This window comes from Dermacentor andersoni, chromosome 7, assembly GCF_023375885.2.
Source record: "Dermacentor andersoni chromosome 7, qqDerAnde1_hic_scaffold, whole genome shotgun sequence".
Classification (NCBI taxonomy): domain Eukaryota; kingdom Metazoa; phylum Arthropoda; class Arachnida; order Ixodida; family Ixodidae; genus Dermacentor; species Dermacentor andersoni.
This window is the reverse complement of record NC_092820.1, coordinates 24,055,500-24,083,203: the sequence shown is the minus strand read 5'-3', so window position 1 is coordinate 24,083,203 and position 27,704 is coordinate 24,055,500. Positions and strand designations below refer to the sequence as shown.

Here is a 27,704-nt window from a genome sequence, read left to right as displayed (position 1 = left end):
ATACACCGACATAAAGACCTTCGTGCCTGTCAATCTATCTGTGTGTCGTCGTTTTAGCGTCTTTTACGTGAAGACACTTACAACGTACGCTCCGGAGTACTTCGATACCTAATTTACGACAAAGGATGTAATACACCCGCACACTTTGCATTTCGCCTGAATATTACCTATAACCTTCCTTTATTTTTCGCAAAATATAATCAAGCTACGTTGTTGAATTCACCAAAGGCACTGGGAAAAGCAACTACAGGAGCGAGAGTGATGGAGTTGAGCCCTCCATTCTATTGCAACTCCATTTCAGACAACTCCACTCCTGTTATCATCTCAGAATTGTGCAAATTGGTCCATTTTTCACACTCTTGGGGTGTCCTATCTGGTAGATTCCATTCCACCTGTGCCTATATATGAAACACTTTCTGTATAATTGTTTACCACTTGCGTTTTAGTGCCTATGCAACTAAAAATTGCTTTAGGTTTTTAAAGATGCTAAAAATAATGTTACGTGCAATGTTTTTCACACAAGGGTGCCCCGTATATTTTCACGGCGTTGTTCACTGTAATCATTTAATGATGCTAATGTAATTTGAGTAACGTAAATCTTACGCCATCGACTCCGTAGTGGGCGAGCCCAATTCAAGGAAATGCAGGCAAGCAAAATTGAGAAGCTGGTCTTGAAGGAGATTGCTGCTGTCGCAGTAAATGAGTTCACAGCCAAAGAAACTGCTGAAGTCTGCTGCCCTTCCTTTTTTCACATTTACTGCCATGTCAACGGGCAGTTTCCCAGCACACCACTCTGACCGCATGTTGACGCGCCTTCTGCAAACTAGACAGTGCCAAAAATTATGGCTCGCTTTCCAAATCACTTTAGACTCACGCAGGCTGCAACCGTTTGCCATCTGGCCGTTTTTGGCCTTCTTACTTTCTTACAGCTCGAGCATGCTCTTGCTAAATCAAATAAACTTTGGAAACTTGAATTTTTATCCAAATAATAATTATAGAGTTCATTAACGTTAAAGGACTACCGCCATGAAACCACTGGCTTACATTCCCGATCTTTCATCACTTCGCAAAGTAGCTCGACCTTGTATTTTCCATAATTTTTATAACACAGCCCTTTGAAACCCTTCCAAAACAACAGCATGTGATCCTTCAAGTTGCGTCAACGATCCTAAACCAGTATAACGTCTCTCAGCGCATTCTTCTGCTCACCAGTCATCATTATTCGTGGGGACTCCAACGAATTCTAATCTTCCTAGCGACGCTGTGTACGCGTCCATCAATGCCAATCCAAATAAACTATTCAAAGTATCTTCTACAATTAACTGCGCCCACCCCTAATGTAAGTCAAGGAATTGGGTTCCTTGATGTATTGAAATAAATAAATAGAACTATAACGTTAACTAATTTACCTCCTTAACAATATGTTAAGGCGCTATCTGTAACTAAACGTTACTGTTTTTGAACAAACTTTATTATTGTAACAAGGAAAGGTTTCTGGATCATGAAAAGTATAGAATGTGTAGGATACCGTCTTCTAGCTGAAAGAGCCGGAGTAAAATTGGTAATTGAAAAATCCACCTGCATGGATTACTCTAATAGGCAAATTCACTAGTTTGTAATCTCACAAATAATTATCTAGCACTCCCTGGCAATGTATCCATTCCATCCCAACTCCATTTCACAATGTCTGGCTTCCATTCCATTCACATTCCACTCCGAGTGTTTAAGCATGTCGAACGATTCCGGAATCATTCCAACTCCGGCGTTGCCGCTCCACAACTCTGTTACAAACCTCATTATACGCATGAAAATAAGGTGACTATGAGGGTTGAGTATTGCTTTCCAAAGCGCATAATTAAACCATCAATGCTGTTGTTTCGTCAAGCACTACACTTCATATGCCCCCGATTTACAATAAATGCAAATTTAGTGTAAGGCATAGTTATCTCGGGGCACTGGGAAACAGCTGATAAGAGCCATAACGTTTTCGAGCACATGTTTACGAAATGCACATGTTTACGAAAGGCTATAGTTAACTGACGCTTTTGAAACTTTGCGCACGCATTACGCATAACATGGTCCCTATTCCCCTTGATTGTCAACTCTGTGGCATTATGAACTCTTTACTGAGAGTGCGCAAACATCCTGAATGGTTTGTAAATACGCTGGTAAGGCTTTTAGTAGAAGTTACCCATAACGTCCCCCTGTTCTACCTCCTTTGGTTCTTTCGGGGCAGCGTGGAAACTTTCTGGGCGTTCTAATAATACCACTAAACAGGCTAAAAATAATGGCTCAATATGTGCCATTTCGTCCTCAATTAATCAGCACACTTTAAAATTGTCCTGTTCGTCACAGCTCACATTCCTAGATTCACTCAAATTGTGGCTTAGTTATGTGAACAGCCTTCCTAAACAAACACGGACACAAAAACTGAAGCGCTAACAACGTGCGCATCGTGTGAGCCCTCATTTTCTTGTGTCTATGTTTTTTCAAGCGGCTGATAACTAATTAAGTAATATGAATTACGAACTAGCCCATCAGTACGTCTTAAGCTGTGGATATAGAGTCCGTCAAGAGTTTTGTCTTGACGCCATCCGCCACCCGCTATAACATGCATACAACATTTTCGAGTGCCTCTAGTCCAGCTCTGTTGTAGGAGGTTGCGTGCAGCAATGTTGAAAGCAATGCGATCAGTTAGCACTGTATTCATTCTCTAGCTAGATGCTGTACATAGCATTGTAAACTACGGTTAGCTGTCCGTTGGGTGTGTTGGTAAATGTTCTTGATGGAAAATGGCTTATGAAACGGAGACTTAACAAGTACACCGGACAAAGCGCTACTAGCAGCTGAAAAGGTGTTCTTACGTTCAGAGTGAATGTACGTCACCACGAAACCAGTCTCGCTGAAAACCAGCATTCAGCCCGTGATATCAATACGAAGCCACAAGCTGAAAACCAGAAAACCAGTGCAGACGTGGAAGCATCGGCTCCGTTTCTTTTTCCATGTTCCGCTCGTCAGTTTCGAGAGTGCAACGAAAAAAAGCATACCACTGGATCCGCGAAGCGACGGCGAATCTACTGACACCAAGATTCGAGGTGGGGCTTCTTTTTTTACAATCTTACGGAACGTTTTCTGCTCCTTAGTGAAGAATAGGGCCTTTGTCGGGCCCAGTAAGCCCACCTGACCGCAGCCGTGGCGGATACAAACATGAGAGATGAAGATTTTACTGGAAATGAAGGAAACAATGGTCAGGACGACTACGGCTGGCAAGTAGTGGCTGGCCGAAGATCACGGGCTAGCACAAAGGCTGTAGATCAGGACAGCACATTGCCACGTAATCAGCGAGAGCATGGAGTCAAAGGAACCGCCGTCGGTGGAATGGTCAAGAATCGGATTATCAAAGCTTCGAGGATGCCTCAACTGCCCGAGGAGCACAGAAAAATCATTATACGACCTCGAGGAGGGCTCAATTTGAACAAGGTGAGCACCACCACGATTGGTTCCGCAGTCATCGAGGCGTCCGGCCTAACGGAAGAGGAGGCCCGTGAAGATGTTGTCTGCCCGAACTTCACTCAAAATATCATCGTAGTCAGCACACCTAAGCCCGAACATGCTGCGAAGTACGTTAGAATCAAGTCTTTCAAGATTATGGAAGCGCAATACGAGGCAAATGCATACGAAGCGGCACCACATGCCACATGCAAAGGCGTCATCCGAAGAGTGGACATCAGAGACTCGCAAGCTATAATAACAAGAAACATCGTGCATGACTTGAACCCGCTTGCGCTGGCTGCCAAGCGCATCAAGACGTCGGGATCGGTCATAGTACTTTTCGATGGACTCGAAGTGCCCAATTTTGCCAGGTAGGAACCACACTAGTGAGATGCTACCTCTACAGGAAGCAATTCGACGACTGCTTCACCTGCGGAAGAGTCGGGCACCGCTCTGATGTGTGTCCAACACCTGACTTTGTTCAGTGCAGGGGATGTGGAACTCGCAACCCAGGAGATGAACATGTGTGTGTACCTAAGTGTAAATTTTGTGAAGGCGATCACCCTACCGGCGACAAGTTTTGTAAGCAGAGATTTCAAATCCCTTGCGTCGTACGACTTCGTCGAAGAGAGCGCAACAGGACTCGGTCGTCAACAAGAGTGCAGTCGGAAGCGCAACAGCTGGCGCCCAACCATCGCCCCGAGGACAGGGAGCACTCGCGCTCCAGGAGTCGCACCAGATCCAGGCATCGTTCACTATCCAGGGAGAGAAGGCGCTCCAAGTCAAGGGAAGCGCAGGTGCGTTTCGTGCAAAGGGACTCAATGCCTGGCGAGAAGAAGACGCCAGGAACCACTTGGGCTGACAAAGTAAAAGGTATGGCGAGAGTTGCTGGGGGCGCCTCGGCTGCTGTGGGTGATGACAATGATGCCAGAATAGAGCAATTAATTAAAGAAGTAACTGCTTTAATAAAAGATAATGAAGAATTGACCAGGCAGGTAGTGGAGCTTCGTAAAAAAAGACCAGTCGAGCCCTGCTAGAGTAGAGATAGATAGACCTGTAAGCAAAAGCAGCGATCCAGGAGAATCCAGCTCTCCTGCCCCCAAAAAGAGGGCGGTGAGTTCCGAGGATGAGTCAGTCTTCTCAGCCCTCACTGAAATAAAAGATGCAATTAAAGCGATAAGAGAGACAGTGGAAACGACCAACCTTAAAGTGGACCAATTGTGGAAATGGAGACTAACGGCGGAGAAAAGACTTAGGAAAATTGAGACGCGAGGGGATGACGACGATGAGTATCTGCCATCGGAGGCGGATAGTATGACGTCCATTCCTGGATTGTCGGGCGCCATCACAAAGAGGAAAGTAGTGGGTAATAGAAAGGCAGCCGCACCTAATAACAATGGAGAGTAATCAAGGATTTAACGTGTGGCAATGGAGTTGTCGTGGGTTCCAACACAAAAAAGCAGCACTGCGATAGGTGATCAGGTTATCTGAGGCCAGGCCAAAAGTAATTATGCTGCAGGGAACCTTAGTGGACGAAATTATGCTTACTGGGTACAAATTTATATGTAGAGACAAAAAACACGGGGAGGGGGTTGGCGACCCTCGTTGACAAAAAGTTGCCATACATTGAGCATGATATTCATCTTAGACATTCCAGGTTTGAATTTATTCTAGTTGAGATAATACTTAAAAGGAACAGAGGTAAGACGCAAAGCATTTTCTGTTTAAATATTTACAACAGTCCTAACGACATGAGACAGAGGTTTAGAGCACTCTTCAACAAGGCGCTTTCGGTTGCCAAAAACTGCCCGCTCATTATTGGAGGGGACTTTAATGCTCCCTATCACACATGGGGATACACTTGGAACACAAAGAAGGGAGAGGAGCTATAGGGTCTTGCCATGGATTTGGGGTTGTGCTTGATTACTGATCCGGCGTATCCCACCCGTTGCGGCACGTCCACAAGCAGGGACTCCACACCAGATCTTCCTTTCGTAAACAACTCAAGAGGAGCCAATTGGGAAAATTCAAACATGGATCTCGGGAGCGATAATTATGTCATACACATAACCATACGCATACCGAGACAGGAAACTAGAATCTTCAAATTCACTGATTGGGATCAGTTCAGAAAAATCAGGGCGAACAGAAGGAAAAGTGGGGCCTTTAGATGCCAAGCAGGATCCCCTTCAGACGTGGGTCACCCAGCTCAGAGAGGACGTCAAAGAGGCCACTAAAGAAATGAGGACAGAGGAAAATATTGAGGCTATGGACAGCAGGCTGGCGCATCTGATTGAGGCCAAACAGTCTATATTACAGAGATGGAAAACGCAGAGACTTAACAGAAGGCTAAGGAAAAAAATTGCGCAATTAAACAGAGAAATTGATGATCGCTCGAAGACTCTCGTGAAGCAACAGTGGGATGAGATCTGTAATTCGGTATGGTAGACTGAAGCATGGAGGTAGCTGGAACCTCATCAAGCACTTGCTCAACGAGAATGAAACAAGGACAAGCAAGGGAACAGCTATATCTAGGTTGGTTCATCAGGAAAGCCAAGATAAAACACAGAAGGATATCATGGATAGTCTCGCAGCCAAATATCTCCCACTTAAACAGCCAAACGAAGAAGACGAGAGCCCCGAATATACGGGAGGCATATGTGAAGAACTTGACCGGGACTTCACTGAGAGTGAAGTGAGGGCGGCTCTTCACAGTCTTAATAGTAGATCGGCGGCTGGACCTGACGGAATAACTAACAAGATATTAAGAAATCTGGATGATGAATCAATTTCTTATCTAACTGAACATTTCAATGAGTGTTGGAGAAAAGGGGTATACTCAAAGGAATGGAGGGTGGCCAATACTATCCTCATACAAAAGCCAGGAAAACAACTCACTCTGGACAACCTCCGTCCTATTTCCTTAACGTCCTGTCTAGGCAAAGCTATGGAACATGTCATCCTAAATCGACTCACTAAATACGTTGAGCAGAACGACATCCTCCCATACAACTTGATCGGCTTTCGTCCCGGGCTGTCAACACAGGATGCTATGCTGCTGATCAAACACCAACTTATACAGGCCAGCCCAGCGCATACGAAAGCTCTTTTGGAATTCGATGTGGAAAAAGCTTTTGATGGTATAAAGCATAAGGCAATACTTGACGTCCTCTCAGAGATGGGGTTAGGTAAGAGACTATTTAACATGATTAAGAACTTTCTTAGAAATCTAACTGCACAACTCATGCTGGGTGAGCTTAAATCAAAAGCTAAGAATTTGGGAAATAGGGGCACTCCACAAGGGGCTGTGCTCTCACCCATGCTATTTAATTTAGCAATGTCCAAGGTTGCAAGAAATCTGGAGAAAATTGAGGGTATACATTATGTGGTATATGCCGACGACATAACCATATGGAGTGCCAAGGGTAATGTAGGACAGACAGAGACCAGATTGCAGGAAAGTTTATATGTTGTAGAGAACACCCAGTCAAAAATTCCATCAAGCTACTGGCTTACATGTCTGATGGCTATACGTAATTTTGGACCTTGAAGGTCTACCAGTCTGATGGTCTACCAGTCTGATGGTCTACCAGTCTGATGGTCTACCAGTCTGATGGTCTACCGGTCTGATGGTCTACCAGTCTGATGGTCTACCGGTCTACCAGTCTGATGGTCTACCAGTCTATCGGGCTCTACCAGTCTATCGGTCTCTACCAGTCTATCGTTCCCTACTAGCTTATCGGTTAATGGCAAAAATGCATGATTGCATCAATTTTAAGACGTATTGGCACAGCTGCTACGCAGGCTGAAGGACTAACATTTTTGTTGTGTCTCAACCAGCTTGTATGCCAGTCAGTAGGCAGGCATGTGCGCATTCTACACTCCATTTTTAACAGGACAAACAAAATTGAGGTAACTGAAGCTTTATTTGCACTCGACATGAGCAGTTCGGTTTTGTTGTTGCATTGACGAAATTGGTGCAAAACCAACTGTCTTGAAGAAAATTCTGGAACAGCCTCCCCTTTTGAAGCAGATGGGAAGAGAAAAAACATGAAATGCAGAATATACTGTCTTAATGGAAAATATACACCATTCATATTTTACAGCAAGGGTACTTTTGCAGAAATGTAGGGAAAAAACATTATATGTGGGCAAGAATACAGGCTTACAGTATTAGAGATAATTAAAATGACAAAATTGTACTAAATGCTTTATCATGAGTCGGTCATTCAATAACAACAAAGTGACCTGAAAAACTGCCGCATTAACTGCTGTTGAAGATGCTTCCTGTACTAACCGAAGACAGCATGAATGGAATGAAGCTTTCATTCTGCTTTCTTTGGCACAGGCTCGGTGAAATGTTCCGCTAAAATGCTGTATTGTAGCAGGGTGACAACACAGAGGACTGCTCTTGCTGCAAATATCTTACCACTATGATTATTATATAAGTACTTTGTTGTCATAGCAAGAATGCCTGAGGATGCAGAAAACAAAAAATAACAACTGACCAGAATATATTATTACTGGATGAATGAACAAAGGCATGCACTTTACAGCTAACACAGAAGCCAGACTAGATTTCAAAAGCTATATAGCATAACCACTGTCGCATAACAAATAGGGCTGTACTATATATACAGCAGCCGACTTTAACAAAGGTGCTGCAGACAACAGAGGGGACCACAAAAACATACATATAGTCAGGCAGCCTGGAAAAAAACTTGTTAACAGGCCGGTTCATTAATTGCCACCTGCTTGCTCAAATATAGCCAGCCTTTCCGAGGTACTTTATTCCTGTTTAGGAACCTCTGTATCACAGCAAGGTTTGGGTACGGGCTAGTTCGTATTCAATGGTATCAATCGTCACTTACAGCGCCTACATAGACGAGGTCCCTCGTCTATGTATGCGCTGTAAGTGACGATTCTATATCACAATCAGTTGTGACCAGTTAGAAGAGATGCAACAGTATCCTTCGGCAATAAATAAATAAATAAAAATGAATAAATCCTCCCACACTTGCATTGACCACCCCTCTGGTTGGTGCAACTTTAGCACAGTCCGTTTTATTTGTAGAACAGATGTAACAGTTGCAACAAAACAGCACAGACAGAAGAGTAAAAGGGCAAGAACAAAACAAGGACACAATGGGTAACACACACTTATGCTTGAGTGTGTCCCATCCTATGTCATCTTGTTGGTGCTCTATACTCTTTCTGGGTGACATGCAACAGGAGGGTCAAAGGCAACAAAATTGCACATCACAGCCTTCATGTTCAGCACTGTAGTGTCTGTCACACTCCCGAGACAATAGCTCAAGTACTTTGTGTGTGCCCTCACTAAGCGGGCGAATGAAGAACACTTAAAGCTAGTGTTGACTGCTTGGACTATCGCCCCTTTTAGGAAGAAAAGATTCTGGGCACGTGGTGAACAGTTGACTGTGCCCAACGTGCCATAAAGTCTCTTGAACTTTCTACATGAGACTGGTTTAGACGATCGCCTCTAGAACCTGCGAGACATGGACAGTGCAAAATGGGTTTGCATGATAACTTATTGTGTGGACAAGATTACTCTTGCGTGTATTGCATCTACAGTACGCCTCCGCATATTGGATGTGTATATAGTAGCTCATTGTACCATAACAATCACCCGCCACCTACCCTTCCCTGTCATTACCATTTCCCCTTTCCCCAGGGAAGATAGCAGGCTAGAGACAAGCTCTCCAGGCCAACCTCTTCTCCTTTCTCTTCATTAAAATCTACTCTTCCTCCATGGCATGAGAGTATGCATTGATGTGACATCTGGAAACCTGAAGGCTCCGACTGATAGATTTATTGAACACCTTAATGTCCGTGGCTGATACACACAATTCAGCGCCGCTGCACGTCACCAAGCTTTTGTGACAAATGCTTGCGGACCATTTTCAATCGCTTGTCCGCCACCTCCTTTGTCACGTCGCCCATGTAGATGGCAAGCATCGCTGCATAGAAAGTGAAACTATTAACCTCATAAAGAAAACACAGAACTAAGCACAGTTCTTTATTACTCCATGGGCACATTCAGAAGTCACTGAAGCACAGTATGTAGGCAAAGACAAATTTAGTTTGCAAAGGAAGCCACTACTGCTTGTGAACGCATGAATTAATTTCCTTAAAAAAAATAAGTGCGCTATTATTGTTCTGCACAGTCGTGTGTAACAGTGGTGTGCTTGATTACTTCATATTTAATATGAAGCTATGAAGCATCCATGTATAAAAGCTGTTACACCTACTGCTAGTGAGATACTATCGACATGAAATGACGAACGGAGCTCCTAACTGAAGGTAAAGTCTGCGCCCATGCAATCGACACCATTGACGTGCACATACTTCCGGTTTGACCGTCCTACACAATGATGTTCCCTCTATACTGCAATATTTTAGTTTCTGTTCTGGTTCTCTTTTATTTGAAAGCGAAAGGTTATGGCAGAGTAATGACGACAGTGCAAACTGTACCACTGCGTTTCATTTGACACCAATAGCATATACGGTTTCACCGCAATGGGCAATAATACTCACCCTGTACTTTGATATTTTAGCTTCTGTTTTCTTCAATTTTTGTTCTGTCACATTCAAATAAAAGAGAGCCAGAACAGAAACGAAAAGGGGGAGCATCATCATGTAGTATATTCAAACCGGATGAGCACGCCTGCCGATGGTGATGACTGGACGGTCCACCCTAACCCTTCAGTTATGCTCTCCACTGTTCACGTTTTATTTGATGCCGATAGTACCACATTTTGCTCCATATGACTTGCAATGCATGAGCACTGTTAACACCTGACCATAATGAGCATCTTAGTATACCTACAGTGATGACAAATAAAGATATGGCTAACTATCCGAGTGCAGCAAGTTGCTGCACTAACTTCAGTAATGCATCGGTGATTGCAGCTTGCGTTCTTGTGCAAAATTGTAGTCAGAAATCTAGCGCAGTAAAACCTCGTTAAACTGTACCCGCTTAAACAGTAGTTTCGTTTTAAAAGTAGTACAGTGAAATCGCCGACTCAGTGCCCATTGAAAATAATTTTTTGTATCCGCATAAACCGTACCAGCTTATTGCGTGCATATCGGTTAACAAGTAGCGTTTCCACTTTTGATCGCACAATCACAGCAGTGCGTGGTCTCCATCGAGCAGCCCGGCAGAACACGCCTCAGAAATCAGAACGGCCTCCAAGCATCCTGTGCGTTTGCGCGTGAAGCCACATCAACATCATTTCGGCGCCACGCTAGAGAGCATTGTGGCATCGTGCAAAGAAGGACTCGCGTCATACGGAAGCTCGGATAAAAAAGACGCCGAGTGCTCAGCATAGAAGAACAAATAGGCATCGTTCGTGCTATCGAACGTGATACGAAGAAGTCGGTGCTGGCACACAACAAGGATCTACTGTTGGCTACGGTACGTGGCATTTAGAATGCGAAGTTGCTTGGCAGCGCTGCTGCGACCGTGAAGAGATGTCGGCTACAAGGTTCGACTTTTCGCCATTGTTGCCTCTGTTGTTGCCAAAGTGTCAACCAGCGACAGTGACGAAGACGACATGAAAAGCGACAGCACGGACGATTCAGGCCCGACAGTGGCAGAAGCTGCGCGTTACGTCAGCCTCATGAATGCAATCGCCACGATGAGAACAGCACCCGGCAATGAAAAAGGCGCCCCGCAACTTCTGCAGCGCTACCGCCTGCATGCATGGAGAACATGCAATGTCAATGAGAAGTTTGTCATGCGAGTGCTTGGCGAGAAGAGGGGGCTGGCTGAAAAGCTGGCTCGCAGCTTCAGTAACACCAGTGAACACTTTTGATCATGATCAAGCCCGATGCGTATCAGAATTCTCGACTGCGATTGGCTGCCTCACGCATCTTGCGCAAATGAGCAAATTATGAGTGAGCCGACGACAGGCCGCTGTTGTTGCTGCTAGGCCGCCACGGCATCAAACGAAAATAACACTTTTGTTGCGCAAAGTGAATAAATACTGCTTGTTCTTTCCCCCTTTCATCGCACTCTCTCAGAGTTCAGTTTTTGACAGGTAAGTGGGCGATCTCATGCTATTTCGGTTAAGCAGTACTGCTGTTTAGTAAGTACTTTTCCCGAGCTCCGGCCAACTACGGTTTAATGAGGTTTCACTGTAAGAGCAAAATATAGAAAACAGTTGCCAGACAAGTATAGTGAAAGCTCATTATTTCGAACTTCAATAATTCGAATTTATGGATAATTCGAACTGTACGATTTTGTCTGGTCAAGCTCCCCAGAAGTCTGTGTATAAAAAAGCCCATTAATTCAAGCGCGAGAAGGTTCCGCCATGGATAATTCGAACTACGCGCCACGGTGCCGGCGGCATGGCGCCTGGCACACTGCCAGAGAAGCGCACCTCCTGCATACACACAAGGCTGCATCGCCTCCGGAACAAAGAGAACGGCGAGAGAAAGCAAAATCGGCAGAAGATCTAACCGGCGCGGGGTCAGCCAGAAGGCAGCAGCGGCTGCCTCCTCTCCGTTCTACGTTGGCCACCCAGATCCCGTCCCTCCCGGTGGACTACGCGGCCAACAGAAAGGCATAGATGACGGGGGAACTGTTCGGACAGTGGCTAGCGAAGATGGACAAAAAGTTTGAGCGTTGTGGACGGAAAGTCCTCCTGCTCGGTGACAATTGTTGGGCTCATAAGGTCAACATTGAGACGAAGGCCATTGAGCTAGCCTTCCTTCCACCTAACACTACAGCGGCACTGCAGCCCATGGACCAAGGTATCATTCAAAATTTTAAATCATTTTACCGGCGCCATTTGTTGGAGCAAATTATTTTGTGCAATAATTATCAGGTGACGCTCCTAAGTGCGCTACACATGCATGTGCGTGCTTGGGAGCAAGTAACTGCAGTTACGATAGCAACTTGCTATCGCCACTGTGGCTTCGGCGCACAAGCTCTACAAGGAGGAAACCAGCCAGCTGCGCCCGAAGACGGCGTCACCGCTCCCATGGCGGACGTTTTGGACAACATCTCCTTTGCTGACTTTGTCGACATGGACGAGAGTGCAGTGGTGTGTGGTGCGCTGACAGATGAGGACATAATTTCTCAGGTCAGAAGCGCTGAACCTGTCGCTGCCAGTGACGAGGAGGAGGAGAAAGACGACGCGCCAGTGAGGCCCTCCGCTGCGGAGGTCATGGCTGGATTGAATGCTGCCCGTCTCTTCTTCAGTTTTAAAGAAGGCAAAGAGGAGGCCTTCCGCCACATTAGCTCGTTAGAGCAAGAAGTGCTAGCTGTCACCTTCAAGGAAAAAAGGCAGGCTACGATCACGGACATTTTAAAGCATTAAATTTCTGGCATGCCCTACTACTTCCAAATCGCCGTGTACTGTTGTTCTCCTTCACTTTTGTTAGTTCGAACTGAAGCGGCTTCCCCTTGCGGTTCGAATTAACGAGCTTTTACTGTACTATCGGCTGAAAGACCATGGTAACAATAACTCAAATAAACAAGCCTTCAACTTTCTTTTTGCTGCACAAATACTGAATTGGCCATCACATGCACAAATAACAGAGCTAAAATATTTTGTTTCCATTATTCAATGGTAGAACATAACACAAGGCAATTAATCAAAATTGATGTGCCAGTTTTATGTAGAATAAACCACATTATAATAAAAATATAAAACATGCACAAGATCAATATGTAAACTTTCTAAAGGCCACAGGAAAAAGATATATACCCTTTAGAGACGAGATTTTTTCTGGCGTGAGTGGTGGCTTTGCCTCGGTGTAGCCAAGCGAACGGGCTTTGTTCGAAAGTGTCCCCGTCACACTCCTCGTCTTTAATTGCTCTGCCGTCCATAACACGGTAGCAGCGCTTCTGCAAAACATAGAATCTGTCGAGGCACTAAACAAGCAGTCCCAGGATTTCTGGTCCAACCAGAAGCCACTGCCTGCATAAACCTGCATTACAGAAAGAAATAATCACTCACAAATTAGAAGCACTGACAGGTCTATATCACTTTTTTTTTTTTGCTTTATCAGAGGGCTAGCTGTCAACTCCATAACTAGTGTCATGCCAGATTTCCTTGAATGCACAATATATCACTTATGCACACAAAATGGAGAGTGTGGCTTCTCCATAGAGTTTCTTTAAAAGTTCTCACAAAAACTGAAAATTACAAAAATTGGACTTAGTGGTCGCAAACTGCTGGTGCATGTGCTGGTCTGGCTGACCAGCACACTGTTTACTGCGTGGCTTGCAACCACTGAGTCAGGCTGTGTAGTAGTTGAAAATCGCCCAACGACTGTCTTGCCGAAAGGCAGGTACAGGTAGGACTTTCATATGCATGCCTGCGAGCTGTCACAGAATAAATTCAGCTCATTCAAGCTGCAACTGAATTGATCACTTTGTGGCAACATTCAGGCAATATCTGCAGCTAATAAATTTGGTGTGATTACCTTTCCGTCATCTCTTCTGGAGCCTATCACAAAGTCTGAGGTGGCGTGCTCAAAATCTACAGCCTCCTCACAATGAAGATCGCCTGCACAACAAAATGAGGTTTCTAACGCACAAATTACAAACAGTGTAAGCAAGAACAAAGAAATTGGTATAATAGAATTCCTAGGACTAAATAATATATTGCATAGAACGAATAACTAGCACCCTGTTATAGTAACAGAAAGGGTGGTAAGAAAATGGAAACAGTCACAGTCAGCAGAGTATTTACCCTACCAAGTGTACATTTTTTTCATAAACATTAAACGAACAAACTAAAGCTAAAAATTATTCAAGAAATAAGAAAATCAAAATTGTACATCACTTCAGGGCCTAAGGGATAAATAAATTCATAAAGCTTGCCTTTAATAAAACCAAGGATGCTGCTCAAGTACATAAACTTCCTGTCCTTTGTGTCCTAATCCTTATAGCCCTCTGGCAGCCAATTATGCAGATCCCACACACTGTGGGAATCAATGTTAGGCAAAGCATTACACAGCTAGGTAACTAGCCATCTAGCATATAGGGACACTAATGTAGCGCAAATAGAACAAAGAACACACTGGAGAGCGTAGGCGCCACCCACAACCAATTCATCACAGCCCCTACAAGACTGGAAAAAACATGCCAGCAAGACTGCAATAAATCAGGCAGCCATATGGTGAGCAGCCCATGCTGCCCCACCATATGTTCTTTGCATTTTATTTGCCATGCAATGCCATGCCACCTTCCTCAAGTATAAAAGAAAACTAGGTTGTAGTGTTTTTATATGCCAAAACCACGATCGGATTATGAGGCACGCCATAGTGGGAGACTGGGTTCATTTTGACTACCTGAGGTTCTTCAACATGCACCCAATGCTTGGTACATGGGTGTTTTTGCTTTTTGCCCTCATCAAGATGCAGCCTCCGCCGCTCGGATTTGATCCCACAACCTCGGAATTAGCAGCCCAACACCACAGCCACAACGCCACCGTGGCAGGTTTCAAGTATCAACCAACTTGCCCAACAACTTTAGGGCCGCATAGCATCATTTGGGGATCCATGAAAATGGTGCAACATGCTTGTATGTGTTTGTGGCAACAGCAAAGGATGGCAAGGCAACTGATTTCTTGTTCACCAGAGATGAAACATTCAACTTATTCCGGTATGACCAAGGCTAACCTCACAGGCGGATGAACTGCGGCAATCACAAAAGTGGTGCATGCTTGCATGATGGAGCAAACTTGCTATGCAATGCGATGTATGTCAAGCATTTTAAAGCAGTAGCTTGCACATGTGAGGAATTGTGGTAGGCTGCTATTCTCTAATGACCTGTCGTTGCTCAGTGGCTATGGTGTCTGGCTGCTGAGCACGAGGCCGCGGGATCGAATCTCGGCCCCGGCGGCCGCATTCCAATGGGGGCAAAATGCGAAAACACCCGTGTACTTAGATTTAAGTGCACGTTAAAGAACCCCAGGTGGTCGAAATTTCCGGAGTCCTCCGCTATGGTGTGGCTCATAAACAGAAAGTGGCTTTAGCACGTCAAACCCCAGGATTTAATTATTCTCTAATGCCATGCATGCGCCTGTGGCATAATGGATATTCCATCAGGCTGTTGCACTGGGTAACCCTAGTGGGTAACCACCACCAGACAATTTTTGTGAAAGAGGCCCCCCAACAAGGCAAGACAAACTTCCAGAAATGTACCTTGTAGAAGCACAGAATGGTTTGTATTGAAATGTGCTTTTAAGGTGACATATAATGCAATTTGGCCATTCCCTTATTGGTGGCAGGGTGTCCAGATCAGTGTTACTGCCTCATCATTTCTTATTCTCCCAAGTGCTATGGATTGGAGCAATAATATTCGCAAATATTCAAGCATAAAATGGGTTTGGCTGAGGTGGGACAAGTGTAAACTGGCCACCAGTACGAAAGGTGGTCCACGTGTACAATCTGAATAAGCTGATCATGACGATGATGACTAACATGTGTTTCCTATTCGCACGAGGAAGACAAAGCTGTTAAATCTTCTGCACTGAGCTAGGTTCTACACAAGATATAAAATTGAACAATGTTTTTCCTTCACAACATTACCAGTAGCACACTATTTCTTACCTATATCTTCCAATGGTAATGGTGCCGAGGTTTCCACAGACTCTGCAGAATAACCACAAATTTATCACATATATTGAGTGACCTAAGCAGCTTCAGACATTAAAGGAGTACCGACACAAAATTTCGAAGTCGGGTTAACATGCAAGGTTCATTTATGTGGGCACACATACATCGTCTGCAAAATATCAACGGCAAATACAGCTTAGAACATATTTAAAATCAATTTTACAGTATGTGTGCGCAGCCAATTGCAAAACGCAGCACCTCGCGACATCGACATCTAGGAAGGATCGTACACAACCGAGAAAATGCTACGTTACGGGTTTGCGATGTCATCGCAACGGGTCCAGCGAGCAAGTTTCTCGCCGCTCTGAACATCCCAGTCTTCTTTTTTTCCCTGGTCACGACACTGACATCTCTCGCCGCTGACAGCGGCACAAAAATCAGCAAAAATTTCTTTCCGACACAAAGTAACTCGTGCAGTAAAGCGACTTCAGAAGTGTGCATGTTATAAAATGATGCGCAATATAGTAAATCACTGGAGTGATTTTGACTCGCAAGCAGTCAGCGCAGCCCCCACAGCAATCGTCTCTGTGAAGCAGCTCGCCTGGCCAGCGTGGTTTCTCATCGCTACCAATGGCATCGGGAAAACCAATAATATTGTCTCTTATGAGCGACATAAATGTGCAGGCATTGATTCTGTTGACGAATATAGGTGCTTTATTACAAGCTGTGGGGGGGTCGCAAGGGCCATCGGCCTCGGATCCTACATCCAGCGAGCTAGGCCTATATGCCGTTTGCCAGCGGTCGCCAGCTCACCTGGCTTGCTCGTTCGCTATACCATTGGTGTGATAAGTGGCAGAAGTGGGCCGAGTTTGTGCGTGCCACTGGATGCTTAGAATGTACCCCACTGAAGAGCAGCCAGATTTGCTCGTTTCATTTCAAACATGCCTGGTATAAACAAAACCAAAGCTGTTCGATGATCTTCCCCCAAGACTATGTTCCCAAGCCTGATGCTGTGCCAACTTTTATCCTGTCTTGTCTCGTGCTCCGGAATATGCTTCATTCCTTAAGCGCCCTGGACGAATGCTTCGTACTTCTTGTAGCAGTGCGTATGCATAATGATAGCTGTCGCTAGTCACACTTTCCAAGTCGCTGTTTTGTAGTGGAGCCAATCAAAAGTGGTTGACCACGTCTAATACGGTGACGACTTGCGCAACCAGGAAATAGTCATCGCTGGACAATGAAAATGAGAACAACAATGATGGCGAGGACATCGCAAAGCATGTGCAGGCGTAGCAGACCAACTAGCATCACGAATCTCGCACGCCCGCGAGCACGTCACAGTTTTTTGCGATCACGTGTCCAACTGTTTTTACATTCCTTGTTTGTCCTATCTTGCAGCTCTCTGAAACCAAAAATTGGACTGGTCACTACAGACAAGACTCCAAATAATTGCCTGTCACGCTCTGAAGCCAATGATGTTTCGTGCCGTGATGACTGGGTCATTAGCTACTTATTGCACCAGAAAAAGCAGGATAGAAAATTTTTTGTGTGAGTACTCCTTTAAGGCTTTAAAAAAATCCACCAGGCTGTAAACGTGCCACAAATTTTCATCTCCTTTCACTCCACAGCCTGCATGTACAACAAAAGTTTGATGCATACTCTAATGACTGTCTCACTCATTCAAACAGATTTAAATAGTGGAGAGATTGCTGTGGTGGCTGCATCTTCAGATGAATGAATGCATGACTCAGTCACATTATGATCTCTATCATATCAGCTGCTTCCAGTGCTATTTACTTATTTTTTTTAGAAGGCTGGCAGTGAAAACACCTACTCGCAAGCACCTGTGACAGAAGGATGCAGCAGATTCACCACTACTGAGTGTGAGAGCTCTGTAAAATACACGCAAAGTACATGAAAATTACCTCAATTACATCCCAGAAAAAATGAGTTCCCATGAACCATGCTTGAAAAGCAGTGGCTTCTTTATTTCATACTGGTTAAAAATTAGGTTATTCATTCAAGAGCCATATGCCAACTGCTTTATGCACAAGCATCTCTGTAACAGTGCTTAGATAAGCAAACATAGTAAAGCTAAGCCAAACACAAGACCAATGCATGGCAGCATGGATTGTAATATCGCTAGCACCTCATACACATGAATATGCTACCGGAAGCATGTAACGTACATGAAAGCTGCTTAGAACCTTTTTTCAAAAAGCTAGAAGTTGCATGAGTGCTTTTTTGGTGTAGTGCAACTAGTGCACAGATAACGAAAAGAACCCACAAACGGTCAGTCTTGTTCTTGCTCTACATCCATGTACTAATTGCGCTACACCAAAAAAACTTCATGATGACATACCAATAAGCCCATATCTCCGCACTAATCAACTTAAGTGAGTGCAAAACCTACAAAACACATAAAGAATTTGAATTCCAGCTTTCTAGGAGAATAAATGAATGTGAATATTTATCTTAGTACCTCTTATCCTTTGCTTCCCTGTACGAACCTAAGGCACCAATAAATCTTGATAAACACCTTGCAACTCCCTTCTACAAGTTCACACTGTTTGTAAAACTTGCCCTAACAAATATGTTGACAATGCCACATACACCAGAAGACAGATATAGTAGAAACAAATCATTTAACATATAAATATTCCTCACCCAACTCTTCTAAGCTGTTAAAATTTGATGCTGCAGCATTGTAGTTCTGAGGAATCTCAGGTTCTGAAGCAACAGCAGCAGCAGCATCCTTTTGGACAGTTGCAGATTCTGAGGAATAAGAATATTCGCATAATTACTGCACCTATATTCAACGACTACACACACCCGCCATTTAGCTGATGGTTGCCTATTTTCCTTAGTTTCTCTACTCACCTGATATTAAACATATCACAGAATTTCTTGATGGCTTTTACTTGCCTATTGACACTAAGCTAGCTCTACTATATTTACTTTCTTAGCTGGGAAAATTAGGCACTGAATATGGGAAATTTCAAGCACTTTCTTGGTGTACCTCACAGATGTTTCCAATTACAAGGTTATTAGATGTTTCCGCCATGATCAATTATGGTTTGACTTGCAAAAGTGAAAGAGTCCATAGAAAGTGAAATCGCTGCACTTTAAATAAGCAAGCACCTCTTACAAACATCATCAAGCATGCAAAACATCAATGCACAAGTGCATCAGTGTTTCACACTGCCAACAGTTTCCTTCAGGTTTGGCAATGGTGCTGCTGTTGTGCTAAGCTGTAACATGACGTGGCATATGCTGCCAAACTTATTTCAGAAACAGCTAGCACCATTACAGGTATAAATGTAAAAAGAATATGTACTGCACTGTAGTTTTCTTTTCACACAAGAGAATGTTGCATCTTCAGCCATAGCTTCATCACTACTGTTTATGTGAAATATATTCCTGATATTTATATTTTGTACAGTACAACTAAACCATGCAGCTCGATCATAGTTGAAGGAAAAAAACAGTCCCAAAACACAAAGAACAAGAAGAGAGGTTCACACCACAACGGCTGGACTATCAACTGAGCTTTATTAGAAATGGCGTAGCCCCAGCAAGGCCAGCAGAGCATGCACAGCAACAGCATCACTAATCACAGAGCATGAAAAGTCAAGTTATCGCATCTGTCGTGACCGAACTAAAAAGGCTAATTCTTTTTCAAGTAAGCGCAATGAGGTTGTACTAATTCAGCCGTCATTAGTACGACCTCGGTGCGCTTACTTGAGAAAGAATTAGCCTTTTTAGTTCGGTCACGACAGATGCGATAACTTGACTTTTCATGCTCTGTGATTAGTGATGCTGTTGCTGTGCATGCTCTGCTGGCCTTGCTGGGACTACGCCATTTCTAATAAAGCTCAGTTGATAGTCCAGCCGTTGTGGTGTGAACCTCTCTTCTTGTCCTTTGTGTTTTGGGACTTATTTTTCCTTCAATTATGTACCAATTGGCCCGAATTTCAACCCTTCTGCATCTTAGTAAAAGCCCTACGAAGAAAGTATGCAGATAACTTATGAAATTTAGAACTGAAATGCAAAGTTAAAATAAAGGGGAAGCGTTTGTTATTATATTCATCTCCTCAAAAAAGAAGGAAATGAAAGTCGAAAAACTTGCCACCAATGGAAGAAAAACACACAACCTGAGCATCACGTGTACAAGGCTATACAAAATTGAAGTTGTGCATGGCAGCTGTCCTTTATAGAAAATTAAGCAGAGTTGGCAGGTTGGCATCTACAGTTCTTTCAAGTGCCCCGAATTGCAAGTACTATATGTGTTCCTCCAGGGAAGGAAAAGTAACCACTGAAAACTAACATATAGCACACTACAGTGCAAACTTGCTGCAAATAGCATGTGCCCCTCATTCCTCCTTCCTCAACTGCCTCCCACTCGGATTCTTCCTTTGTGCTCGCAGTCAGGAAAATCAAGTAACCTTACACAAGAGCAGAACAGTAACGGATGCACAAAAAAGAATAAATGTGCACCAGTTGAGACTGTGACAAACAAAAGTTGGAAAAAAAGTAGTAAACAGCTGCCTGTTTGGTCTGCCATGTTGACCTACCACTTTAGCATTGCATAATACAATGTAAGCTCCAAGCTAAAGCATGGACGTTACTTACCTCTCTGGGCCAACTCCTCTGAGACGGTGGGCCTATGAAGTGGGAGTCTTGCACGTCCTACAGAAAGGGAATACTTGTGAGCTACGTCAAGAAATTAGACGGCCGTGGGAAAAAAACCCTCTACAGTAGCTTAGGTACCATCAGTGTGCTGGGCATGCATGGCTTCAGTGAACACAACATAACAGGATGAGTACTGCATAATGCAAATCGCCTGTATTATTAGACAATGACTTACCCGTCTGACAGTGCACCCTTGGTGCTGGCACAACACGGGTTGTGGACCCTAGAATATCAAAACACAAACTGCTGAAAGACCATATAGGAACAAACACTGTTATTACAAATACATTCCTGCAATGCGACATCATTACTAAAGTGATCACAAAGCAAGTGCCTTTATTGCATTTAACATTACAGTGCTTGCGAAGATAAAGTGCAGATTAATAAATACCTTATGCAACCTACACAAATGTTTGCAGAAGTGGTTTGTGTGGTTCACAGCAGACACAATTTCAGCAAACCAACACGTGGTTAACGAAAGTTTGGAAACTTTTTTTTATTTTGCAACTGTGTTAGAAATTTCAAGGCAATTGTATGTGAAGGCAACTTCACTTTGATTCTACTAAAGCACTGGTGTTCCCGGATATCAATTTCATACTCAGTATGCTAATCTAACCTTCAGGGGCAGAGATAATCTTAATAGATAGGGAAAAGACTGCATATGATGTAGCTTGATGCAAAAACCTCTTTTGCATTCTGGGAGCAGGAGCACAGCTGTTATCAGCTTTGCCTGGCTTTTACACTGGCATGATATACGCAATATGCTATGTCACATGATGGGTTTGCCTTGTTTCGACTCCTCCCTCTCCTTTAAATGTGAAATTCACACAGAGAGAGCCAAATTTTATTATGAATATAACGGAACAGAAGTACTTCATAAGAACCAAACAAAATGTAGTTGTCCTCAAATATGACCGTCTTCAAATTTCCTATGTAAATGTACACAACGAATGTGACAAAAAAATATAATCAACGAATTTTCATTAATTGTGCATCTCCAGACTCTTGCAAATATAGGCTCGGCAAAAGTGCTGAAGTGCCTGTGCAAGAACAATTTGTATAGCTAGCATAGTGTTATTAAATTTACTGACGCTTTACCTTGGAATGCTGTGTATGTGAGCGCAAGGCTGCACATTATGCTGGATCCATATCATCAGTTTCAATAAGAGGTGCTTCAGTAAGTTGCAAGTACAGCCTTAATATGAATCCTGCACACCAGCAATTTCTCTGTAACGCAACAAATTTCTTTGGGGATAAAAACCATCTTTTTGCTTTAGAGAACTCCTGAACCACCCCTTGGGCTTGGTGAAAAAACAGTCTGCAGAAAGGATAATAATAATATTTGGGGTTTTACGTGCCAAAACCACTTTCTGATTATGAGGCACGCCGTAGTGGAGGACTCCGGAAATTTCGACCACCTGGGGTTCTTTAACGTGCACCTAAATCTAAGCACACGGGTGTTTTCGCATATCGCCCCCATCGAAATGCGGCCGCCGTGGCCGGGATTCGATCCCGCGACCTCGTGCTCAGCAGCCCAACACCATAGCCACTGAGCAACCACTTTTTTTTTTTTTTTCTTTATTGCCGACTTCAACACGTCAGTTTACAAAATCAGTCCGCGCGAAGAACACAACACGTATGCTAAAAATACGTCGCCCTCACTTGGGGTTACGTGATGAGATTAAAATTCACGCATGTGTAGCAAAGCTTCCATTCTTGGAAGCCACTCAGGCACTGGGTCTTGTATCTTGTATCCTTCAATAGCTCTGCTAACAGATTCACAAAAATACTGTCTTATCGGCCTGGCATCAATGTCTGCGTGGCTGACCGCCATCCTGGATCGCCAAATACTGTACAGGCCCAATATCATAATCATGTCAAAAGGAACCCCGTCTTCACTCTCGACGGGTAGAAATCTAATTCCGAAAGCATCAACCGGTAAGTCTTTTTTAATCGTGCGTTGGAGAATGTCCCAAAAGAAAAGGGCTTCCCAACAATCTAAGAAAACATGTTCGATAGTTTCCGGCTTCCGGCATATGAAACAATGATTTCCCCAAGGCACAAAGAAACCCTTCGCTTCCAAATACGTCTTGACTTCAAGAGTGTTCGTATGGAGCTTAAAGAAGAAACTTTTAACTCCGCCTGGTACAGTCATTCTTTTCACACGTTTTAGAACTGACTGCCATGGACCTGCACAGTACAACGACCTGTACAACGGTACCGGAAGAAAGACCTCACACAGGTCCTTATAAAGTTTCTTTCGCGACACCACTGACAAATATTCAAACGAAAATCGCACTTGCAAGACGCGACATGCCATGTACACCTCTTTAAGGAAGCCAAAAATGCTCCCTTGCATACTCTCCGAACTAACAACCAAATTTGGCAAAACCCTGCCCAACCTAACCTGACACACAGTTCGCAAAAAGGGGTCATTCGTGTCACGAAAAAAACATAAATCGGTTAACCAACTGACGCAGATATAGATGGGCCAAACCTAGTCCTCCAGAGCGGACGCGGTGAAACAGATTGGTGCGTCGTGTCCGCTCCCAAGTGCTTCCCCACACAAAAACCGCAAATACACGGTGCAGCTTCTGCACATTGACGCGAGAACAATGAATTGCTTGCAAGACATACCACAGCTTGGTTACAAAAAAAAGGTTACAAATTGTGGCACGCGCGAAAATAGACCAGCTGAAGCCTTTGAGCCTGTCGGCCTTCTCACGCATTTCAGCAACTTGGCATTTCCAATATGGCTCACTGTCGCGATAATTCTCCAGCGGCACTCCTAAATATTTTACTGGGGTTGCTGTCCAAGTCATGTTTGCGAAATTCGTTGGGGTTAAGGGCCAGTCGCCGTGCCAGAACCCCAAACACTTAGCCCAGTTCACAGCACTCCCGCTCACAGAACAAAAGTCTTTCACAATTTGAACCACAACACGAACGCTTTCGTAGTCAGCACAGAATACGGCAATGTCATCAGCATACGCGAGAATGCGGACCTCCGCCGCATGCAAACGAAAACCATGAACGCTGTTGCTTTCAATAACGCTCAAACAAAAAGGTTCAATATACAAACAAAAAAGCAATGGTGACAGGGGGCAACCCTGACGCACAGAGCGTTGCACTTGGATGCGCGCTCCCACCCCCTTATTTACTAACAACCGCGTCGTGCATCCTCTGTACGCCATGGCTACGCCTTGGCAGATGACTGATCCGACATTAACGTGCTCTAAAACAGAGAACAAGAGGTCATGCGGCACCCTGTCGAAGGCTTTCTCTAGATCGAGCTGGAGCATTGCGATGCTTTCATGCAAAGCGTCGCAACACTCGAGCACGGACCGGGCTGTGTGTATGTTGGTATATATGGTGCGACCTTTGATACCACAGGTCTGATGTGGTCCCACTAATTCTTGCATCACGGCTTGGAGTCTTTTAGCCAGAATTTTCATGAAGATCTTGTAGTCTACATTAGTCAGGGATATGGGTCGGTAAGCGGTAACCTGTCGCAGTCTAGCTTCATCTTCGCTTTTTGGTATTAAAATTGTATGGGATGTTAAAAATGAAGGAGGAAGCATATCCTTGTCATAAGCCTCATTAAACAGTGTAGCCAAAACCGGTGCTAAATCATCTTTGAATGCCTTATAAAGCGGTGCTACTAGCCCGTCTGGTCCTGGGGACTTTCCCGGGTTGAGGTCTTCTATGGCTTTCCGCACTTCTTCTGTTGAAATGGGCAGTTCTAGCCGCTCTTTCGTATCATCACTAAGCCGCGGCATTAAAGAGAGGAAACGGGTCTTGAAGTCTTCGGTTCTTACTTTGGTGTAACCAAAGAGCCCGCTGTAGTATTCATAAAAGGCCCTTTCTATATTTCCTTTGTCTACGAAGATTACACCGTTCCACTCTATTTTTGGTATGTCATTCTTGCGGGCGTGCCTTTTTTCCAAGCCGAAAGCACGTTTTGTGGGCATTTCGCCCGCTAACAGCCGCTGTGCCCTCGCCCTCACGATCGCTCCTCGATATCGCTCCGTATCTATTGCCTCTAGTTTCTGCTTGACGGTGCGCATTTCTTCGGTGCAAGTGCCTGGCTGCTTTCCTTCTTGCATTATCAAAAACTTTAGGTCATCTCTCAGCGTGTTTTCCTGCAGCCTTTGCTTTTGCTTTATAGCGCACGATCGTTCAATTGCCATCATTTTCATAGCCTGCTTAAATCTTTCCCACTTCGCTCCCAGAAGTTCGTTGTCCGCCATTGGCAGTTCGTGTATCGCCGACGTAACGCGATCCACGAAGATATCATCGTTTAGAAGCTTCTCATTAAGTTTCCAGTTTTCCCACACAAATTTGCTTTTCGTTCCTTTTCTTTTACCTACATGGAAGACAACAAGACAATGGTCACTGAACGGCACTGGTTGTACGCTGTATTCGCTGCAGTACGGTATCAGTTCAACAGATACGTACGCCCGATCCAGACGCGCGTGACTCGTTCCTTGGAAATGGGTAAACCGAACGCCAGAACCACATCCGAGACAATCACCAACATCCTCTAGATGACAGCGATCAATTATGTCACTTAAACAGGCAGTACTCGCATCTCGGTAGGGCGTCGCACTGGTTTTGTCTCGTGCCATGCTTACGCAGTTGAAATCGCCAAGTAAGACAAGCAGACGGTCTGTGTCACAATGGTTGCCGACTATCTCAAAAACGTTTCGCCTCTCTTCCGTGTTAGTGTGTGCGTAGATACAGATAATACGCAATTCCAAACCAGCAAGTGTGATGTCACAGACAATCCATCGACCGAAAACGCAAGTCACAACTCTTTCCACAATCGCTCCCAGAGACTGGCGAATCAACAGCATGCAACCTGCCGAGGTACCCACGGCATGAGACACGCAAACATCATACCGACTACTGAACGAGAGCACCATTCTGTCGGTCTGGTCTTGACTCTCGATTTTGGTCTCTTGTATCGCTACAATATCCAATTCCTGCTCAGTCACGAGTCTCAGCAGCTGATTTTGCCTCCTCCTGGATGAAAGACCCCTGACATTAAGCGTGGCTACTACGAGGTGTCTTTCAAATGCCGCCATCGTTAAGCAAGACCAGGCCGCCAGTACGGCGCTTACCTTCATGCGCACAACGCCGCGCCGTGTAGTGCCGTCCCTCCATTATTAGGTCTTCGGGTTGTCGTCGCGAGGAAGCGACGACGATCGTAGCCCGCTGGTGACACGCTGCTTTTTCCCTTCGCCTACGCCCCACTGGCGTTCTAGGAGACGCAGTCGTTGCTCCTGGCTCATTGCACTGACATCGTCGTGGCGTCGTTTCGCAGCCGCAGGGTCAGACTCCATGGGTTCCTCGTTGCTTTTTTCAGAAGGGCGTGGAATATCATGCGGTGAATTGGTATCCATGCTCGTGGTTGCCGACTTGGGGGTGCTGGGCGCTGACTCACGAGTCCCTGGCATGACGCCTTCCTTTTCATCGCTCAGCGCTGCGGCCGTTGGGCTCTCGACCACTGGGTTGGAGGCAGCTTGCTCAGCTTCATCCTCGTCCATGTGCAGCTCACTATTATCGCCGAATGTTCCTCGAGTCGCGGCGCGGGCGTATGACTTCGTGCATTCAGCCTCTTCATGCCCGAAGGCGTGGCACTCGCTGCACTTGGGCACCTTGCAGTCCCGCCTAATGTGGCCTGTGTTGCGGCAGCGGAGACATATCGGCGCACGCCCGGGCACGACGACTAATACTGTACCGTTCCCGATACGCAGCTGATGGGGTATGCGCTCGAGGCTTACACCTTCTCGAAGAACCAGCCGCACAACGCGAGTAGTCGAGTCGGCGTTTTCAAACCCGCCGGTCTTCCATCTATCGCTCGAAACTTCTTTCACTTCGCCGTACTCGGCGAACGCCCGCCTCAGAGTTTCGTTGCTGACGTTGAAGGCACACCAATGCACCTTCAGCCGCACTTCCTGCCTTTCAGGGTCAAAGACAACGCAAGTCTTCCCTTTAACAACAATATGCCCGATGTCGAGCAACTTTTTCTTGGCTTCTTCACTACGGAAGTTGACTAACCAGACGTGCGACATCTGGTACGCTCCAATACCGCCCACCTGTTCAATGACGCCGGCTTCTTTCATCGGCTGGCGGAAATCTTCTATCCTGTAAGGCCTTCCAGCGGTGTCGCAGTGAAGAACAACCATTGTTTTCAGTCCTTCTCCGGTTGGCAGCGGCGGCAGTACAATCCTGTAATCTTTCAGGCCGTCCAAAAACGATGTTCCGCGGCCAGAATCGGCCGTTATCACTGCTCGCGAAGAGCCAGCCATCCTGCGTCCTTTCACGACCGTGGCCGGAAGCAGAATCGCCACTGAGCAACCACGGCGGGTACGCAGAAAGGATACACTGCTATAAACGTCAGTCAAATTTTCCATTCATGCACAGTGGAGCTCAGTTGTGTTGTGCATATGGAGATCATAAGCAGACCATGAATTCACCTTTTTTCTGAAACACTCTCTTTTCAACAGAAGCCTTCTCACTCTTTTCGGGTGCCATATTTCGTCATATAGCACATCCCCATATGAGGCTGCTGTTGGCCAATAGCAAGAAGGATGCTTAGATCAGTGCACTTGTTTCTAATGTTGCTGTATATATTTATTAACACAGTTTAATAGAAATTGAAGTTAGCAAAAATATGCTTTCGAATTTCCATAAGAATTACGTACTTCGGAAATAAGTCAACTAGTATCCTCTGCTCTTGCGCGGCATAAGAATTAAACTTTGGCCACACCACTTATCAGTGTCGTAGCCGCTGAGTCTCATTACTTTCATCTTCACAAAAAACCAGCGTGAAAAAGACATGGACAAGCAAAGAAACAACAAACACGGGACTGTTTTGCAACTCTCGTTTCTTTGCTCGTCCGCACCTTTCACATACAGGTTTT

General features: G+C 44.9%; 1 protein-coding gene and 2 long non-coding RNA genes across 3 annotated transcripts; all 3 read right to left on the bottom strand.

Annotated features, from left to right (window-relative positions):
* Nucleotides 1-9,307: 9,307 nt before the first annotated feature.
* Nucleotides 9,308-13,811, bottom strand: LOC140219641 (uncharacterized). Its single transcript, XR_011895922.1, has 2 exons — nt 13,227-13,811; nt 9,308-9,470 (listed from the first exon to the last, which is right to left on the bottom strand). It is a non-coding gene; the product is annotated as an uncharacterized lncRNA (long non-coding RNA).
* Nucleotides 13,812-18,803: 4,992 nt separating this feature from the next.
* Nucleotides 18,804-21,008, bottom strand: LOC140219640 (uncharacterized). The gene is made up of 3 exons (XR_011895921.1): nt 20,954-21,008; nt 20,719-20,775; nt 18,804-18,861 (listed from the first exon to the last, which is right to left on the bottom strand). It is a non-coding gene; the product is annotated as an uncharacterized lncRNA (long non-coding RNA).
* A 4,935-nt stretch (nt 21,009-25,943) lies between these two features.
* LOC126535262 (uncharacterized) lies at nt 25,944-27,120 on the bottom strand. Its single transcript, XM_050182163.3, has one exon. The coding sequence runs from the start codon at nt 27,087-27,089 to the stop codon at nt 25,944-25,946; it is 1,146 nt and encodes a 381-aa protein (XP_050038120.2). The 5' UTR covers nt 27,090-27,120.
* Nucleotides 27,121-27,704: the final 584 nt, after the last annotated feature.

Coding starts and splice junctions, on each gene's coding strand:
- LOC126535262 (XM_050182163.3), bottom strand. CDS start 27,089: ATGGCTGGCTCTTCGCGAGCAGTGATAACGGCCGATTCTGGCCGCGGA.